We start from the raw sequence: 14039 nt of genomic DNA on the forward strand, positions 1-14039 counted from the left end.
TTCCATGGCAATCAGGAGCATTAAAGCAAATAATGGTGGGTCAGGGGCTTTGAATTTTCTTTTTTGAATCTTACCTTAATTTCACAGGAATACTATTTTAGAGGTAGCTGGTAACATTGCTCTCTTAAGCAGCTTGAGTATCTGCCAGAATTTGGTTGCAGCAACTTCATATAGATACAGGTATACTTGCCTTTCTATTTCTTCCCTTTTGTGCCACGCCAGACAGAAACCTGTCTTGAACATGCGCTAGAAATTAAATTACCCACAGAGAAATCACAGAGTAACAAAGCATGGTAGACCTACCCAGGGGCTTTTGATACTCAGCCTAGAGCATATTTGGGACTGCAAATAAACTCCTCTCAGCTTGGGTCCTCAATGCCAGTACAGAAGCTGGTTACTCCAACCTCTCCTGAGGACCGTAACAGGGAAGGCAGAGAGGCTGATGGTTAATGTATCTCTTGCTGTTACACCTAACGCATGGAATACAGCCTCATTTATCCAGAACTATGACATACCTGACTGTTTGCTTGCTCAAGCAGTTAGGAAGATATATGGCAGCACTAGATGAATTCTTTTCATTTTATCTTCACCATGGTGAAGGAGTTACCTATATTGGAGGTAACCACAAAGGAAAGTGAAGAAAAAATAGCAAACTCCATAACATTATACTGTAGGAATAAAGCCCCAGCCCCGATATGGATCAGCTCTACACTGAGCTGGGAGTTTGAGAAACAGCCCCTTTAAAGAAATACATTAAAAAAAGGAGGGGGCGGCAGGGAGGCTGCGTACAGCAGGCGAGACGCTTGCATCTAGACAAATTCAGTCGTCCTACTTTAAAACTGCAGGCCAGCTCCTGATTTAACCTGGAGTTTCACATGTCACTACACAACTCCGGAAGTGTTGGCTTTGCAGATATGCCAAACATAAGACTGTTTTCAGTGAACTCAGTATTTTTCCACATCTACTATTGTAACTCTGCTGGCAGGCTGGGAGTAGCAAATCCTCCCCTTATCTCCCTCCTCTCTGAGAGCATCTCTCTGTTTAAGCACCAGCTAACTTAGATCACCATGCACGATCCCCCTTGGAAAATGGACAAAGAGGGGGACGGGAGAGTCACTGGGGTTAGAGGGATGGGAGAGTCACTGGGGTTGTAAGCAACAAACCACAGAAGGAGATGGACTGCCGTGCAGAAGGGAAGTAGCAGGGGGAAAGAGGTGACTAATGAACAGAAGGGGGTGCGTAAAATTCTACTTGGATTGCCTCTCTGGGGAACAGCTGTTTCCTTGTAAACATCTCGCTAGCTGTCCAAACAAGAAGTTCAGACACAGAACAATAAAGGAGAGCACCCGGGTAGAAGCGTGCAAGACATGGGCTCATTCACTACCCTGCCAATTGCTCCAAGTGGCAGAATTCAAAAGCCGGGGAAACATCGGCCATACGTTTAACCCTGCATGTGCTGGTGCTATAGCCAATGGCCTGCAGAAACACATCCTTCCCTGTCTGTAGTGAATTCCTTCCTAGTCCTCCTTTTCCCCTGCTGTTTCTTACATACCAGCAGAACACATTACCTGACAAAGGAAAAATATCCTCATCAAAGCAAGGAGAAACAGCTGCAGAGCCAAGAAATGAAAAACCTGAACGTGGCAGCCCTGAAGGCCTAGAAAAGTTCTACCACTGCCCTGGCATCAGCAACTTGGAAGTAGAGGGAGTTGCACCAGAAAAAGTAAAAAGAGTCTCTTTATTAGTCCTGAGCACAAAACAGCCTACACTGGCAGAAGCATTTCTACGCCAGTACGACTGTGTCCACACAGGACTCTTGCCAGCACTGCAAGGTAGCTGCGGACAGGGCAAGGAATACTAGCACAGCCGTGCCAGTAAACATTCCTAGGGCAGGCTGGCCACAGAAGGCAACCACCTGCACTGCACAACAGCAAGCAGAGACTGTGCACCACCTTTGTCCGTTCCTTGATGCTTCTGGGGATCAAACATACACGTGCCCGGTCACAAGCCTATTCAATAAACCCTGTCTCCAAAATGCCACACAACCGTCATCAAAGGAGTGCAATCAGATCACACACACATCTCCAGGAAAGGGGGGGTCACTTTGCAAGGAAGGCAATTCACAGGATAGTAGGACACCGTTACTGACAATAAGGGAACCCTGTGTCCTGAGCCTATAGTCTAGTTATCTACACCTTCATGTCCGCCTCCAACTGACCTATCTTGACTTTTACACATTCTATTCAATGCAAACTACACTTATTCTGGGAAATGAAATGCCTCCTACTTCTACTCAAAACAACCCGTAGAGGCAGGAAGAAGGAAAGCACAATGACACTCTCGTAGTGAGAAACAACAACAACCAATTCCACATTTTAGAAATAGTCCACAAGTTCACAGGAAAGACCTGATGCAGTCAGATTTATTTTACCTTTTTATTTCTTTAGGGCCCTTTTGTTGTAGTCGTGCACAAATAGCCAGGAAAAAAGACACGCTAGCAAGGGCTGCTCAAGAATAAATATTCGGTCATTACAAGAAGGGAACAGCGCAAGTTGGGCTGATCAAAATCCCTCTGAATCTAAAGAAAGGCAGCTGGCTTGTTGCATCAAAGTCCAAACCAATCGGGGACTCCACCTCGTCTGGGGTCACCTTTCTGCCTCTGCTTCTCTCTCTCCATATATGTATTCTTGAAGTCATCAAAAGAGCGAGTTTCTGTGTCTTGTTCTTTCTCTGGAAATAGGTTGGGAAACTGAAAGGTTTGTCCTTGGCCCTAAAGAGAAAACAAATGGTCAGAGAGACATTCCAGCCTTTCTGCAGTAGCTATGATGAATATACTTACAATGAAAGACCACCCTGAAGTTTCAGCTAGTGCAAAATGGTACCTCTTACCTCCCAAGATCTCTTTCCACCCCTCTCCCCAAGATACACATATATCCCTCCCCCCAAAAAAGCTAACTTCAGCCTCTCCTCTTTTGTGTGCTAATTAAGACACTGATATCTATTTTTTTGTTTTACACATGAATGGTCAGGAGATGGACACCTCTTCAAAGACTTTGAACCAGCTCAGAGATGTTGTACGAGTCATACAGTAAAAGCAAAATAAGCAAAATAAGTTATTTTGTTAAAGTAACACCATCAGCGAAATACATGGTGGAGCAGGCATTCATTATGTTAACACTCAGGATATGGGTAGTGGTTACAGTTGTTTAGATCTTAGCTAAGGGTAAGAGAGAACAGTCCTAGCAGCTGTTACTGTAGGGTTTAATGTGGGAATACGGAATAACAGATACTAGAGGTCTCTTATCAACAGGAATAAAGACTATAGTGTAAAACAATTACAGTGGGAACAATCTGTCTAATACATCACTGATGAGATTAAAGTGATTACATCTGCATCAGTCATTCTGCCTAACAGATAAGTCATTTTAATGAAACATCATCATCAGATCTATGTCTCCCACTTGGAAAAGAAATATTTGCTTGGTCTCTGGTTTTTATCTAACAGCAGGAAACCATTATTCTGTGGAAATGTTCTATCCCATTAACATTATCTACTTAGTTTTTAGTGGTGTTTGCAGTAAGCACAACTTCATTAAACTCAACAGTATCAGCCCTTCCACTCCGTATGGGACTTTGCATAATAAAACTCATAACTCATAGCTCGTAATTCTAAAATTACTGTCCAAAATACTTACAAACCTTACCATACATTTACGTCTTTGGCAGAATACCCCATACAGAAATCTCAACAAAATCATTTAATTGCTTCAGATGAAAACAGGGGTTTTTTTCAGATTAGCCATTCTTTACATTTGTGCAATAAATAAAATCAAACAAGAGGCCCAGTTATGAAATGGTTCCACAAAGGACATGAAAGAAGCCTTCCACAACACGGCTACCTATACGACATTTTGGGATCAGAAATGTGACATAATTAAATCCAAAAAAACCATCACCATGCCCCTGACCCAGCTGAATGTGTGCTATGTTTCATTCAGCCATATACACTCAACCTGGTAATTTACAGGTGTGAAAGAATTTAAACCTCAAGCATACCCTTTGGAAAGAAAAAACATGACTTATCCCAGTTGAGCTTATCCAGACTAGAATCTAGGAAATATCAACTCATACCCAGCAATGCTCCGGTTGTTTTTGTAGTGCATACTTCTTGGGGGTTTCCTAAGAGCCTGACCATACTACAAAAACAACAAGGGAGCTGCTGTGTACATTGCTCTGTCCTCGATTCTAGCCTGGATAAGATCAACTGGAACAAATCAAGGTTTTCTTTTCCACTGTGTACACTCTGGGATTTCAACTCTTTTGTACCTTTAAATTATCAACAGGTATGCTTATAATAGCTGTCCTATGACAATTAAAGCATAGTTCCATTTCAAGGCACAGAAACTGGCCTTATCAATGTCCTTGAGCAATCCCAAAGCTGTAGCCTACTGAAACTCTTCCTGCAGTAGGATCAGCAGCAAGCACCCTTGAGGCCAAGCACTGCCCAAGATTTTAGCACATTGAAGCATTTGGAAAAGAATTTGTTTATATTACAAAAAATTACTGCATTTTAACTGCATTGCAGGTGGGTCACTCAGCCCTGTGGTACCTAAAGAACAGACCAGGCCGATTCTAAGGACTCATCTGCCCTGGAGAGGAAGCCATTTTAGTTAAGTCAGAAAACAATTCATGCTAACATGGTAGGCATACCACCTACACTGAAAATTTGAGAACTATTTATATTGGTAACACTGTAGTAAAGGACTGTTCTTGTTATGCAGCACTTCCATTCTGGTACGCTTCCAGCACCAATGCACTTCCCTTACTGGAGAATGAAGGAAAGCTGTCCCTGAAGCATACTAACAACATCCATGGTAATTCACTAAGCATTGCAAAACAGTTACTATTTTAAAAAAAGGGGAAAAAAACAAAAAAAGATATGCACGGAGGCTGTAGTGAAACCACACAAACCTTTCAGCTGTTTATCAAAGTGCTCACAGTTCCCATTTCAAGGCTGGTGAAAGTCAAATATTGAGCTGAAAATGTCAATCTGTATCTAGAGTCTTTTAATAAATCAAAATCAGCACAGACAAGTTAGCTCTTTCCAGCTCTTGTTTTGTGAAGAAATTCTGATTTTGGCTGGCAGCCAGACACGATTCGAAATAGCCAAGACATTACACCCTGAGAACTGAAGGTTGATAAATCTTAAGTAACAATACTATGCAGTAATACTGCACTGTAAGACTCTGAAGTGATGAAAGCTGTATGAAAAATAGCTGTTGTGCATGCTCAGTAGCTGGTTTTCAAAAGAAGCCTGTATCTTGGGTATTTCAAAATTTCAAAAATACCAAAAGGCATCAACTTACATAAAGGATTGTGAGTCTGTCCAGGCATATTTACATTCAGTGCATCTTCCACATGATGCCAGAGGCTACTGAGGTTCAAGCTCTTATGCCACCTTCTCAAAAAAATGTCTACCAAAGGAATGGAGGGATCGTCACTCCTTTATGCAGTGCTGCTTTTTCTTACACTTTTAATTTGTAAAAGTTTTCCCTTCTATACAGCAACCATTTGACAACCATATGATAAATGCATCCTCAGAATAAAATCCTAACTGAAATAAAGCAAACTAAATTTCTACCAAGTTCAACAGCGTTTTATCTGGTTTGCAAACTGCTAGAACATGAAATGCTGGCATATTCAACCAGAAAACGAAATTTTGACTTATTCCTAAACATTGCATTTGTTCACTGTATTACCTTTTGCAAGCCATTTAACCAAGGTCATCCTTTTAATTACTGAAACTGATGTAAGCTGAAATGGGCTATAAAAAGGCTAGGGCTTGGTCCTCCTTTAGAGCTTCTGCCAGCATAATCACCTTAGAAGCACAGAGAAAGAGGGAGAAAGGAACACCTTCCTACCCGACATAGCTGTGCTGAAAGAAAATCCTGTAAAAAAGACAGACACTGGCAAAAAAATCATTTTGCTCAGATAATTTTGTCTGTCTTGGAACTGAATACTGCATTGCCAGCAAAAGAACTTTTTTACCAATGTGAGGTGATACACCGATACTCTGGAGTTCGTCAGGGTAAGCTCTACCACCGCATGCTCTTATATCTAAGTGAGCTCTCATAATGTTAAAAAAACAAGAAGAAAAAAAACAAAGCAAGTCAGAGAGGCAGTATTAAAACATCTAAAAAATAAAGGCAATGCGATGATTTTGCGCATTGCTATTCTCAATTTAGGGTCTTCCCAGAGACGTCCCTTTTTCCTACAAATTCTAAGATTATGTACCAGTGAGATGTGTGGTCCAGTGTTTAGATTACAGAAATGGGAGCCATTAAACTTCTATTCCTGCACAACTCTAATCCTCGCTTCAGCACTACCCAAATGTAAAACTGATTTATATACAAGGTCTTATGAGGATTCATTTGTTAAATGCTAACATCCTTCAAGATAAAAAGTGACCTAAGCATCAAACATGTATTATCCCCTTAGATTTCAAGCCTTTTTAGTTAGAAAGGCTGAAAACACACCTTGTTCTCCGAGTCTGTAGAATGAGTTATCACATCGAGTGGTATAAATTGCCTCCATTCATTTTAATGAGAGGTTAAGTGACCATAATTAGGCCTATGAAGTCAAGTGTTAGCCTTTCCACTGCTGAGCCTCATGTCAGAAAATTGTTGGAAGGATTATCCTGCACAAACTCACTTATACTTCTCTGACCTTTGCGTCCCTTGAAAAGTAGGAATAGAAGGTCAGCACACATATTATGTAGGAATGACGCAGCAAACACTGATCATGTAAACAACTGTGAGATCTTCTGATTATTTAGATAATTGAAGCACTTACTACTGTCCTTCAGAATTAGGAGAAAAGTGATGTTTATAGTATCGTTAACTAAAAAAATGTTGGACTCCCAGCAGCACGGAATTCAGTCCAGCAGTAGCAGCAAATGCAGCTAAGTTTAATAATCCAGTGCATTTGAACAAATCTCCTAGTATTGCAGTGGTAACATCTGATGTTAAAATGTATGGCAAAACAGCACAGAAAGCAACTTCAAAAATCCACACAGGAATGACACAGCGTATGGAGCATCCAAGTTTCCTCTGAATTCACGACATGTCAAAAGAAAACTGCTGTCACATCTGATGTGTAAATGGGTTAATTACTATGAATGTACCGGACACTCTAAACAGGGTTTGAGGAGAAAGCATTTGCAAAAATATTCCCACCGGTGCCATCATTCATGCAGCTAAATAGGTGTTAGTCCTCATGTTGACAAGGTCAGACTCCTTTTTACAGCCATCTCCATTAGACTTCTCAAAACAGGTTTAATTAAAAATAGGTCTGGATTCCAGAGCCTTGTCTACAGTTGTGCTCCCACGGGTGCTAACACCTGTTGAGCTAAACCAGTGAGAACACTGAAGGAGGAGGAGGGGATGTTGTTGGTTTTTTAAACTTCCCTGATGTTGATGCAACTGTAAAGTTTCCCACTGGCTTTCTTCTTTTTTTTTTTTTCTTAATAACATTAGGATAATTATAAGTGTATTGGAGTAAGGAGAAAGGTTGCTATATTACATTAATTTTATCTACTCCGCAAAGATATATATCTTCGTTTTTAATTAAAAAAATAAAACAGTGTAAAAAAGTAGCATTTGATACCCAGGGTCGTAAGTCTCTAACTTAAACTTTTCTCACCACGTTCCAAAAGGGGAAAAAAGGCAGGCAGGCTCTGGAATGGCAAGATATTGTTGATCCACAGCCTTCTATGATTTGAGGTATTTTTTTAGTGTGAAAATATTATGCTTGGACAGATCATGTATTTGTCCAGTTACAGCCTGAGAATAAAGTAAACAGCTCTGAATCTCCAAGAAATAGTATTTGGAAAAGAAAGGACAACAATTCTTACATGTGGAACAGCTGGGGCACTAATCTGACACCTAAGGGTATGTTGACTATGACTTCATACACCTTCCACCTTTGAGACACTTGCAGTAAGTTAATGGATATGTATGTTGCGCTGAGACACATAAGGTGATGTTTTATGAAGCAGGGAAGCATAACTGGTCATGAGAATATACACAAATTTCTTTCAGGTAAACCACACCACAGCGGCTACCAAGTCATGCTGAAAGGAGCAATACTTCCACCTAGTGGGCAATAGAAAGATCAATCCAAGACCTTCCAAAAACACATCCTTATTTTTCCAGTCATAAGCAGTTTTAACTTGAGACTGGATTAATGAGAGAAAACACAGCTGGTAAAAATGGTGGGAAAGCCCAGCTACTCTGACTCACGACAGATGCAAACTAATTCTCATGAAAATAAGGATTTTACAGTGGTTACCAAAGACTTTCCTAAATTAGGCAGATATTAACAATGGACTGCATGGGGCCTGTTACAGCCTGAATCACACCATGAATGAGAATGAAGGCAAAACCTCCAGTTTCAGAAATGACACCGGGTTTCTGGCCTCACCCACTGTTTAAAGCTGGTGTTAACACAGAACTGGGAGCTCACTGTCTGAGACACCAGAGCCAGTGATGAAAAACAAAGAACAAAAGGAAAAAGAAAAAAAAAAAAAAGGACAGACAAACCATAATGTTAAAGGAATTAACAGACCAACAACCATAGAAAAAAAAAGAGCAAAGAGACTAGGAATGAGGTGAGGGGAAAACGCACAGACCGACCTTCACTGACAAGAGTTTAGTAAATGGTCAGGATTCCCTCACTTGGGATGAAGTACACCACCAAAAGCTGGTCCCCTGGCCCCATTCATGGGTCAGATGGAAAACATGACTTTCTTTAAAAACTCACAGTACAGGGCAATGCAGTAAGGGACACTTACTGTCTCATGTACCAAGAGTAGTCCTCAGCCACAGTACCACAGGGCTCTGTGCAGACTAATTTGCCCAGCAGACAAAATGAGAGGCTGGAGGAATGACCAGAGTTACTGCTGTCCAACTGCCTCCAGTACCAAGCTAGTTCGAGTAATTCTCCTCTCCACCATGGAGCTGCCCTTAAGGTAATTGGCAACTATTCTAGGTTCAGAGGTTTGATGGGAAATAAATGCACAAAGGCACTGCCTTAAATGAGTGGCTTGCTCCACAGAACAGCAGCATATTACTTCCCACTCCTTCCTCCTGAGCATCTATGGGTTGCAAACTACCTCCTTCTCAACTCAGCAGACAAAAGAAACAAGACTGCATTAAATACAGTGAAATAAAAATTAAGAACTAACCACAGTTCGCTAAAGATCCATGTCTGCTTCAATCTTGGCAAACGAGTCTCTAAAAGCAAAGAAGTCACTAGCAAGAGGCCGTGACAATGGAAAGTGCTTGCAACTACCTACTAAGGAATAACACTCAGAGAAAGCAACTTGTAAGATGCAACATCACTCCTGGGATTCAATTCCTCAGCTGTGTTCTTAATGAATCATTCATACCTGATCTCTCACAGACAAAAACCTAGCACAGACAATCCAGGAGGAAGAATTCGCCCACCAAAGCAGAGACTCTTCCTTGAAAAAGGAATGTGGTTTTTTTCCATCATAATGCAGAGTCCTCATGGAGATGAGGTTGCCTTTAACTTCACCACAGTAAATCAAGGCTAGTCGTCATCTAAATACAACTCTGTTACTTACTATTAACATTGTACTTCATACTGTTCTTTTAAAGGTAAGAGCTGTCTAGAAAAACACACTCTCCTCACTTTTCTTTCCACTCCCCTTCCCAGAAGGGGCTTAGAGAAAAACTTCTAAGCACATTTAAACTTAGAAAAATTAAAAAAACATCAGATTTCCCATTGTCTGTGCCTCTTTAGTTTGACCCCAAGTCCATATGAAGTCTTACGCAGTTTTTAAGATCATACAGTGTTCCCCCCACACTGAATCCTTGTCCCAGGATGGAGTAACACTGAGGTGGTGTTGCCAACAGCAATTTTGAGCTTATGGTTTTACAACCATAAATAGCATTCCTTTAATGTAATTTTGGTATGTGAAGGGGTTTTCTGTCACTGGTTGCACTTCTTTTTTACATAGGGACAGGTAAGCCCAAGAGAAGTCTAAACTATAATATGCTTCTGTTATGAAATAAATTCGTAAGAACATGAAGCTCCTTTTCCACTGGGCAACCAACATACATTTCAGAACCCAGTTTAGCCACAAAGCACGCTTGTTAGACATGACTAAAAGCTCTCCAAAGAATATGCCTTAGTCTTCTCTGAAATCCAAAAAGCTTTAATAAGAAGTTCCCTACCCTTACAATACATTCTTTCACTTACTGGACATTTCAGCAATCAACCACACAAGTCATGAACCTTCCAGCACACAAGAGTACAGGGTCAGCATGAAACTCGCTGGCAAAGCAGCACCATATGACATCAGACCATAACTTACACACAGACCTCAAACAAATACAGGACCTGAAAACTAACCATTTGTTTGAATTTGATTTTTAGACTAAGTCATTTAAATCTCTTTATACATTCTGGAATGTATTAAAGAAAACGTCATTATTAGAGGACTGGCAGAAATATTCAGCCAACCAGACAATTCAGTGAACATTACTTCTAGCTTGGCTGGTTAACAGTCCATTCCTCTTTCCCCACAAGCATACATGTTAACTCACCAGCTGTACATAGGCAACCTTGTAATCTGGCTTCTTCACTCTTTGATTCTTGTGATTCCTCTTGTTGTTTGCACCTGCAGAAATGAAGAGAGTCCCACCTTTTACTTCCCAGGACTTCCAAGTTCCACAAAGCAAGGCCAAGCTGAAGGGGGGACTTCAGAAGTTCTGATTTATTGTTAAGAGGAATACTCTTTCTTCAGTACCAACACAGTATCACAATTACTAAAATGCAGTGAAACTGGTAGACACTACTCTCCTCATTTACAAGTAGGGAACTGAGGCATCACCAAGACTCAGGCTGCTGACAGCCATTATGCCGTCATGTCACACACAAAGTTTGCAAAGAAGCAAGGAGATACACCTTCTGAGTAGGGGGCCAGGAGTGATAAACTGTGCTCCCAACATCAACAGCTTCAGGAAGACAAGGAGGAAATGACCACTAAAAACTTCAAACTTGTCAATTTTTACTACCCAGCTTATGAGCTGGATCTACTGTTTATACATCAGGAAATTACACTCCACATCCAAAAAAACCAAAGCACCTCAACCTTCTGCAAGTATGCTGGTCACAACCGAGTGAGAAGTTCAATTTATTCCCTGCACGTTAGGCAGACATTAAAGCTCTCAAATTATTAGACGTTCTAACCCCCTTTCCTCTTTTATCCCTGAATATATACATTCTACCATCACTTCCATTAGCAGTGGGGCACAAAATGGTTATAAGGACAAGCATGAATATTTTTCAGTGCTGTCTGGAATTGCATGTGCTTGGTATTTAAGACTTTAATTCTATTTTTCACATAAGCATATTACAGATTATCTTTCTGTTTTCTTTTTCTTCTTTTACACGTTCCGAGTTTTACAACCTTATTTTGAAGCTTTTTCTTTCATTCTCCATTTTTCACTATTACAGATCTTTTTTCCTCTCCTTTTTAAAATCATCCCTACTCTTACCATTATAAACACATCCATCAATTCCTTTGCTACAGTCACTGCACAAAAAAAGAAAAACCCAGCCATCAAAAATGTCCTAACCAACAAGTCACTCTCCATCTGATTAATGCACTGCCTGGTGATCAAAAAGGTAAATAACATGAAAGAGAAGCTCTGGGGAAGGAAGCATTCATATGTAAAGGTGATCTTATATAAATATAGCTTATTTCAGTTAGAGGTGGGTCCCTCTGCTCCAAGTCAAGAGTTCAGTATAACTTAAACTACCAATGCGTTTTCTTTTTCTCTTGGGTTGGTTTTACGTTGGTTTTTTGGTGTTTTTTTTTTTTTGTAGGTTTGGAACATCATGACTGGAAGAATACAAGTCTGTAGCAGAAACGTGGTAACGGGAGGTGATGAAAAACTGAAAGTTTATCAAGATGTTTTTTCTGACATTATCTACTGGTCTAACAGAGTATTCTTCTTTGCTCTACAAACTTTGCCTTTTGTTAGACCCTAACACTTCCTCTGTGTGCATGCCAGGTAATCTCAACTCACGTATTTTTTTTTAAAAAAGCCTATGGCTGAAATTAAGTTTAATTACTAATTTTATTGAAACACATGAAGCAGTTCCTTCTGAAGCGAGATACCTACTGGTCTTCAAGGAGAAATGGTACCAACTACAAAAGCATATAGCACAAGATAGATAACTGCCAGGATGATAAGGCTTTTTAAATTCAGATTTTTCAAAACTCAACTTATGTCATAATCTAATCAAAGCATTCAAATATGAAGTGGTGCATATTCATTTGAAGGGACAAATAAACAACTAAGCTGATAGACGTCACCAGCTAAGCACCTGGAACCAAAGTTTGTTGAAATCTAATGGACCTTTTGAGAGGAAAAGTCTATTCTGGCTGTGCAGGGATGCTGTATTAATTCCTTTGGATTACTTAACTGCACTTACCATACTGTATCCTGGTCCTCACAGCAGCTACTGGCACATTGTATATTTTTTCAAGGTAATTCTTGATATCCACTTTTGTCATTCTAGGCAATGCAAACACATTTTGGGGAAAGAAAGAAGTACAAATATTTAAATAAAATGAAACAGAGCCAGAGTATTTATAGACTGGTTGATACTCTGGAATAAATACATCTTCTCCTTTTAACCAAGGTAGCTTTACCACACAAAAGTATAAACTCAACATAGATCACACACTGCTACGGCAATTCATTATCCATAAACTGTAACAATAACAAACATTTTATCCTCTGTAGCCTCAACAGTCAAAACCCCAGATATATTCTGTATTCAGCGAGAGTGGGTAAGCTTTCTCCCTGCCCAAGCCAAGAATCCTTTCTGATCTTCTGAACAGCATTTTCTAATCTTGCCACAGGCTTATGGGATTTAGCATGTGCAACCAGATTGGCCAGGATGAAAGAGTCCTGACAAATACCTGGACATGACCTCGTTTTCTCTGGATCATTTTCATAAGCGCTTCCTTCTTCCTAAGCCTGTCCCTGGGAAGGCTGAGCCTCACTAACACTCAAGAAGAGGAGCCAAGCAAAGCTCATACTTAAATTAGTGCCCTCGCAGCCCTCTAAAAGGTCTCCCTGATAGAGCAGCCCCTTCCCCCAGCCCAAAGGGCACTATCTGGTACCTCATCTTCCCACCCTTCAGCTAACCAGACAAGCTGCAGCCCAGAAGGAGAAGACAAAAGTCGTCGGGACGTGTGGCAGTGGGGTGGGGGGTGGGGGATGGGGTGTTGGTGGTGCTCTAGAAGCGGTGGCGGCCCCTCTGCACCCCCCGGGCGGCGCTGGGCCCTTTCCGCGGCAGGGCAGGCCCAGACCCACGACGGCTCCCACTGCGGGGGGCTATGACATGCCATGCCTCGTTCCCCCGCCGCCCCCGCACTCACTCCATGGAGACGCGGAACTGAACGGTGTCCTCGGGCTGCGGCACGCCGGGCCGCACCGCGAGCATGTAGAAATTCGGCCGGAAGATCCGCAGCTGCGGGCCGCCCAGCTGGAACAGCGGGTACCTGCGGGAAGACAACGACGCCACTGACTGACTGACTGACTGACTGACCGACCGACCGACCGGCACCCCCCCACCGTCACCCCGACCCGAGCCCGCCCGGCCTGTCCCCGCCGCGGCCCGGCCCGCTCACACGGCCTTCCTGGCGCCCGTCGCCATGGCCAAGGCCCAGCCCGGAAGCGGCGCGGCGCGAGAGCGGCTCCCGGCGGGGCGGCGGCGGCGGCTCTCGCCCCCTGCTGGCGCGGAGGAGCGCCGCGAGGCAGCGTGGGGCTGTGTGAAGCGGCTGTGAGGGAGGCCGGGGGGGGGGTCTAACCCCCTCACCCTGTCGGCCCCCTCCTCACGGCTGCCCCCCACAACCACAGCCCGCCCCGGGGCTCGGCCGCTCCCTGGGCCCACTCGCGGGGGGGACACGGACTTGGGGCAGGGGAGAGTTCCCC

The 14039-nt window shown here is 42.3% G+C and overlaps 1 protein-coding gene across 1 annotated transcript; it reads right to left on the reverse strand.

Moving 5' to 3' along the window:
• Positions 1 to 2406: 2406 nt before the first annotated feature.
• MRPL23 (mitochondrial ribosomal protein L23) lies at positions 2407 to 13799 on the reverse strand. Its single transcript, XM_072865679.1, has 5 exons — positions 13736 to 13799; positions 13484 to 13606; positions 12529 to 12611; positions 10632 to 10705; positions 2407 to 2770 (listed from the first exon to the last, which is right to left on the reverse strand). Exons 1-5 carry the CDS (start codon positions 13759 to 13761, stop codon positions 2606 to 2608), a joined length of 471 nt encoding a protein of 156 aa, XP_072721780.1. The 5' UTR covers positions 13762 to 13799; the 3' UTR covers positions 2407 to 2605.
• Positions 13800 to 14039: the final 240 nt, after the last annotated feature.

This window comes from Ciconia boyciana, chromosome 6 (assembly GCF_034638445.1).
Source record: "Ciconia boyciana chromosome 6, ASM3463844v1, whole genome shotgun sequence".
Lineage (NCBI taxonomy): Eukaryota > Metazoa > Chordata > Aves > Ciconiiformes > Ciconiidae > Ciconia > Ciconia boyciana.

Coding starts and splice junctions, on each gene's coding strand:
- MRPL23 (XM_072865679.1), bottom strand. CDS start 13,761: ATGGCGACGGGCGCCAGGAAGGCCGT. Junction 10,706..12,528: donor GAGGACCAGGATACAGTATG/GTAAGTGCAGTT, acceptor TCATTTCTGCAG/GTGCAAACAACAAGAGGAAT. Junction 2,771..10,631: donor AGGTTGCCTATGTACAGCTG/GTGAGTTAACAT, acceptor TTTTCTCTTTAG/GGCCAAGGACAAACCTTTCA.